This window comes from Carassius auratus, chromosome 16, assembly GCF_003368295.1.
Source record: "Carassius auratus strain Wakin chromosome 16, ASM336829v1, whole genome shotgun sequence".
Lineage (NCBI taxonomy): Eukaryota > Metazoa > Chordata > Actinopteri > Cypriniformes > Cyprinidae > Carassius > Carassius auratus.
Genome location: NC_039258.1, coordinates 3,097,182 through 3,103,349, shown reverse-complemented (window position 1 = coordinate 3,103,349; position 6,168 = coordinate 3,097,182). Strand labels below are relative to the sequence as shown.

Sequence of the window (6,168 nt, the reverse complement as noted above, 5' to 3'; positions counted from 1 at the left end):
ATGTTTGACGACGATATTCGAGTTGTTTATTATCACTTGACTGCTTTCGGTCTGAATTAACTCGTTATGTTTGAGTGTTATTAAGATAAATAGCGTAAGACTTGAACACCGGTAGCTGCTAACGTTAGCTGGCTAAGTGACGGCTAGCAATAAAGTACACTGTAATTTAAATCTTATCGTGAATGTCGGCTGTGTAATCATCACAAATGAACACTAATGTTGTCATAATCATTTGATAAACCAAGGAGTTTTTGTTAACCGCTAAAAGAAAGGTGTATATATATATTTTTGTAACATATCGATGAAAAATACTTGTGAAGTTGGCGCCTCATTCATTTCCGGGCGTCTAATTTCGATAAGTATTGTATAAATTACTTGTGTGTGTGTGTGTGAAAAAAAAAAAATATATAATTATTTTTCAGAAAATAAACCGCTTGAAAATGTATGTATAACCAGTTAAAATAATTTGTTTGAGAATGAAAAACACTTTTTTTTTGTCGTTTCTGTGATTTATATTATATAAAAATTATTTTCTGTCAATTAAATTATATTAAATATAATAAAAATATATCTATAAAATATATATATATATATATATATATATATATATATATATATATATATATTAACAATATGTGTGTGTACATATATATTCTCCACATTTTTCATATACACTTAATAATATAAACTATCCTATAATTTCTAGTTCTGTATGCTTTATCAGTGACGCTGATTGTTCTACTCATTGTTTACTATTCTTTGACACACCTCATTTATGATTGTTATTGTCTTTTGCAGGTGTACGTGAACTGCGAGAACAGCTCAGGGGCTTGTGTCCACCGAGAGCGGTTCGATTTCAACGCAGAGCCCCCTTGGGATCCTAGCTGATAGCTGGAGAGGTCGACCTCTGACCTGTCCCTGTAGGTTCACATTGCTGTACCCTCACTTCTGGTGTGTTACTGTATGTATTCATGCAGGAGGAAGTTATGATTTCCCTTACAAATCACCCTCAGTCTGTAGCTATAAGCTTGCTTTATTATTGCATGTCTTGTGTTTGCAGTGAATATCGCTAGGACCCAAGAGCTCTGAGTGTTCTCATAAATAGGTGACCTGTTTTATGCCAGTCAGATTACGGATGAGTATGAAGGGAACGCCGGATGATCCGTACTTTTCTGTTGAGCTGCTGGAAGGAAACGCAGCTCTCCGAGATGTGATCGATAAACACATCCACGATCAAACTCTTGTAAGTTTTTAATGTGCATTTATTGTGCCTTTTTTTGTTGTACCAAAGCGTGATGCATGTTGTTTTTTTCTTTAGGCACTGAAGAGTGCATTTTTGGTTGCCGACTTAGGGGTGATTGTGCGGCAGCAAGTTCGCTGGAGAACTAAAATGGACCAGATTCGGCCGTTCTACACAATCAGGAGCAACAGCAGCCCTGTGGTCGTAGAAATCCTGGCGGCTCTCGGCACGGGCTTCGTTTGTTCAAACAAAGTAAATATAAAGTCTCCTCTCTCTCACTAAAAACAGACTATTCATCATCCTGAAATAACAGTTTGCTTCTACACTCTCTGTCTCTCTAAAGCTATTTTTGAAATGTATTATTACTTCTGTTTGCTGCTTTATGTGTGTCGTCATCTCTGAATGCTGTGCTTGTCTTTCAGCATGAGCTGGACTTGGTGAAAGACTTTGGCGTCCCGTCTCAGGACATCATTCTCGGCGGCACGTGCAAACAGCTCTCCCATATCAAATACGCAGCCAAACACAACATCCCCCTCCTGGTTTGTGATAACGAGGTGGAGCTGAGGAAGATTGCACGATGCCATCCCAAAGCAAAGTTCGTCACGTCATCACACTTGCAGTGACTAGACTGATCACTGATGATGTCATAGACAGAGGCAGCTCTGATTGGCTGGATTCACACTAATGCACTGGATTGTTTCAATACTGAATCTTCTCTTCTTGAACTGGTTTTTTCGCAATAGGGTGTTGCTGCTGTTGACATCGGAGAGGTGCTGCGATCGAGAGGAGACGGCCCTACCGTTCGGCTCCACACTAAAGGACTGCAGACATCTGCTGGAGCGTGCCAGAGAGCTCAGCTTGCACGTTACAGGAGTCAAGTGAGTCTCTCTCGAGACTGGAGAGAATACAGAAGAAGCCTGGAAGTTATCATTTAGAAGTTAAAGTGACCTCAAAGATTATTTGGACATCACAGTTTCTGATGTCGCAGTACAGTAGAGGCATGCAATTGTTTTACAACGTGACGAGTTGGCATTATCAAGTATGTCTCTCACTTTGCAAAAACAAAAAGACATGCATTGAGGAGTAAATAAGAAGAGAACATCGAACAAAGTTTTTATTCAGTTTTGCAAATTATAATGGTCTCAAAACATCTAGTTTCCATATGAAATCTCATTCATTAAGATAATCGATTTGTTAATGAACGAATTAGCCTGTGAACAAATCGCTTTAGTAAATGACTCTCTTATTAAGACGGAGACTTGCTGCCACCTACTGGCAGTTTTAGTTTTACAATATTTTAAGAATTGTTTTATTTTTTTTAAAAAAATAGTTTCTGTGCCTCTTCTGTAATGGAAAAATGAGTTTTGTTGATAATGATTTCTTTTGATTGGTAACAGTGTTTTTAATTCTAATTGAATTTATTGTTTAAATGTAAACATTTGACACAGAAGATGATGCATAGATCTAATAAGAACTGTCAAATGCTTCTTAAAATCAGTTTAAGGGCAAGTATAATTCTATGTCATGCATTAGATATCAAAGCTAGTGGGTAAACAATTTATGACATTTATGCAGGAAGTGATTGAGTTTTAATTTCATGCTCTGCTCACAGATTCAACATTCCCAGTTGTTGTCAGGATGCACAAGCGTTCTCTCGTGCGGTTTCTGACGCCCGCTGTGTCTTTGATATGGCGGTGAGTCATCACTCATGCAGTCTTGGATCGAATTCAGATCCGATCATGACACGAGCTTCCCTGCTGAATGATCTTTATTCATCTAAATGTCACTTCCAGTATTTATTTCCCTCTTGGTAACGTGTTGGAAATGAATGTGATCTTAGGAGGAGCTGGGCTTTGAGATGAGTGTTCTGGACGTCGGAGGTGGCTTTGATGGAAGTGAGGCGCAGTTAGACGAGGTACTGTATTCTGCTGTACATTTGTAAGATTGTTTTTTCATTTCTATGCATCACCCCTGACGCTCAGCTTCTGGTGTTGTTTTTTTGTGCAGGTCAACCAGATGCTGAAGCCCATGCTGGACATGTATTTCCCTCTTTCGACCGGATTGACCATCATCGCTGAACCCGGAGCTTATTATGTGTCTTCTGCCTTCACGCTGGCCGTGAATATAATCGCCAAGAAAACAGTGGCTCGTGATTTCAGTGGTCAACCACACAGTGAGTGCTAGTCATCATATCATGTTCAGAATCATCAAAAGTGTGTGTGTATATACACACAGTACAGACCAAAAGTTTGGAAACATCACTATTTTTTATGTTTTTGAAAGAAGTTTCTTCTGCTCATCAAGCCTGCATTTATTTGATCAAAAATACAGAAAAAACTGTAATATTGTGAAATATTATTACAACTTAAAATAATAGTTTTCTATTTGAATATACTTAAAATAAATAATTTATTCCTGTGATGCAAAGCTGAATTTTCAGCATCACTCCTCCAGCTTCAGTGTCACATGTAACATCAGTCGATCACATGATCATTTAGAAATCATTCTTATATTCTGATTTATTATGAGTGTTGGAAACAGTTCTGCTGTCGAATATATTTGATCAATAAAAGGTTAAATAGAACTGCATTTAATCAAAATAAATAAATAAATTCTAATAATATATTTTCTTTACTATCACTTTTTATCAATTTAACACATCCTTGCTGAATAAAAGTATTGCTTTTATTTAAAAAAAAAAGAGAAAAATAATTACTGACCCCAAATTACTGACCAGTATTGTATATTGTTATTACAAAATATTTATATTTTAAAACATATATTCTTTTTTTTTATTCTCTTTTTTTTTACTTTTTATTTATCAAAGTATCCTAAAAAAGTGTCACATGATCTGAAAAAATATTAAGCAGCAGAACTGTTTCCATCTTTGATCATGAATCATCATATTAGAATGATTTCTAAAGGATCATGTGATAATTATCCAAAAAATTCAGCTTCGCATCACAGAAATAAATGATCATTTAAAGTATAATACATTTAAAAACTATTATTTTAAATTGTAGTAATATATCACAATATTACTGTTTTTTCTGTATTACTGATCAAATAAATGCAGGCTTGATGAGCAGAAGAAACTTCTTTCAAAAACATTAACAATAGTAATGTTTCCAAACTTTTGGTCTGTACTGTGTATATAGCAATATTGCCCAGCCTTCAATGTTTAATAGGTGATATAGTGATCATAATGTGTTTATTGAACTCAAGTTTGTGTTTTTTTCAGATGCACTGTCTGCAAACGATGAGCCTGAGTTTCTCTACTACATGAACGATGGGGTTTATGGGTCTTTTTCCAGTAAGCTACTGTGTGAAGATTCAATACCAATGCCTTTGGCACACAAGGTAAATATTTTTGTGACCTTGATGCAATGTACAAACATCAGCAAACTTTTACAATTAACTTTTTTTTTTTGTATGCATGAAAAGACATTTCATGCATGCACCGTTTTCTTCAGTAGATCTCTTTTATAGTGAACGTTTTAATAAGTGCTAAACTGAAATGCATTGTGAAGTAGAAAGATTTTTTTTTTATATTAAAGATGTTAAATAGTAACAGATAATACTTCACTAAAGCTCAAAAATACAAGCTTGCACATATATTACATGTATGTTATAAAAACCCCAGTGTGACACTGACGATGTGAGTTGCACGGAGCCGTTATTTGTCCTCTGAATAAAAGCACACAGTGTTCTACAGTTATGTGATTGAGTCCATCACAAGCTGTTAGACTGATGTGATCATGTGGTGTTTGGTCAGGAGGTGAGCGCAGAAGAGCCGCTGTTCTCCAGCAGTCTGTGGGGTCCGTCTGATGATGATCTGGATCAGGTCCTGGAGCGATGTCTGCTGCCGGAGCTCAGTGTCGGAGACTGGCTGCTCTTCAGCAACGCCGGGGCCACATTCAGTAACGGAGAGGAACACAACCCACCCGTCTTCTACAGCATCACTGAATCCGACTGGTACGGAGTGAATCTCAGTGTGATGCCCACTGCATTTGTTTTGGTGGTTTAATCAAGCTGTCTTTCCTCTCTGCAGGCAAGAGCTTCATAATTGTGGAATCACGTTGGACGTGAGGATGAAGAATTTCTCTCTGGTACCATGCTGCCTGCAAGCAAACATATCTGAAGCATCCCTTTCCACCCCGGCGTGACGTAAAGCCTCTTAAAAGTCATTATTTTGACTGAGTTTATGCACTTACGAACCTGGAATCTTCTAAGAAGCTTCAGTTGCTTTGAAGAAGTTTAACTGCGACCAGATCTTAACAATAACTGATGGATATACAGCAGATAGATGCGATTAGCTTTAACAAATGGCACTGTCGGTGTTTACAGATACACTTAATTATATTCAATCCGTTTTATGAATATGTATACACACACAGTATTTCCACTTACTAAAGGAATCAGTCATGTACCCAAAAGGCGAAGTTATTTATTAAAACTAAAGTCTGGTTTCATGACGCCATTAGACGCTTTTAAAGAGACATGCACTTGTTTTTTGTTATTTGTATTAATGAACTGGAAAATTGTGATCTTTGTCCTGTTTGAAACTTTTGCGGGAATAGTTCAGGAAGAGCACTGTGATATGGACAAAATACAAGGGAAACTTTCGAAACTGTTGAAATCTTAGGCCTGAAACGCACTTTTAAGGAATAGTTCACCCAGAAATGAAAATTTGCTGCACATGTACTCGACTGATATTTCTTCCTCAGGTTTGGAGAAATGTAGCATTGCATCAGTGTCTCATCAGTGGATGCTCTGCAGTGAATGGGTGCCGTCAGAATGAGAGTCTGATAAAAACATCACAATAATCCACAGCACTCCAGTCCATCAGTGAAGGAGAAGACAAAAGATGAAACAAAGACATTTTGATCTGTGCAGATTTCTCTCCTGATTCAGACAAAACAAACTTT

The 6,168-nt window shown here is 37.0% G+C and overlaps 1 protein-coding gene across 8 annotated transcripts in view; it reads left to right on the top strand.

Annotated features, from left to right (window-relative positions):
* azin1a (antizyme inhibitor 1a) overlaps nucleotides 1–5,855 on the top strand; it is a 9,678-nt gene extending 3,823 nt beyond the window's left edge. For 2 of the 8 annotated variants that reach the window (XM_026283353.1, XM_026283351.1), the window contains exons 2-12: nucleotides 799–920; nucleotides 1,125–1,243; nucleotides 1,319–1,492; nucleotides 1,663–1,835; nucleotides 1,984–2,118; nucleotides 2,853–2,934; nucleotides 3,081–3,155; nucleotides 3,248–3,413; nucleotides 4,482–4,600; nucleotides 5,016–5,215; nucleotides 5,292–5,855. In XM_026283353.1, coding sequence (XP_026139138.1) covers nucleotides 1,136–1,243; nucleotides 1,319–1,492; nucleotides 1,663–1,835; nucleotides 1,984–2,118; nucleotides 2,853–2,934; nucleotides 3,081–3,155; nucleotides 3,248–3,413; nucleotides 4,482–4,600; nucleotides 5,016–5,215; nucleotides 5,292–5,406 — 1,347 coding nt within the window. In that variant the 5' untranslated portion in view covers nucleotides 799–920; nucleotides 1,125–1,135 and the 3' untranslated portion in view covers nucleotides 5,407–5,855. Of the gene's footprint in view, nucleotides 1–798; nucleotides 962–1,060; nucleotides 1,244–1,318; nucleotides 1,493–1,662; nucleotides 1,836–1,983; nucleotides 2,119–2,852; nucleotides 2,935–3,080; nucleotides 3,156–3,247; nucleotides 3,414–4,481; nucleotides 4,601–5,015; nucleotides 5,216–5,291 lie in introns of all 8 variants that reach the window. The other 6 variants (XM_026283347.1, XM_026283346.1, XM_026283350.1 and 3 more) reach the window with 4 other exon arrangements.
* The last annotated feature ends 313 nt before the right edge of the window (nucleotides 5,856–6,168 follow it).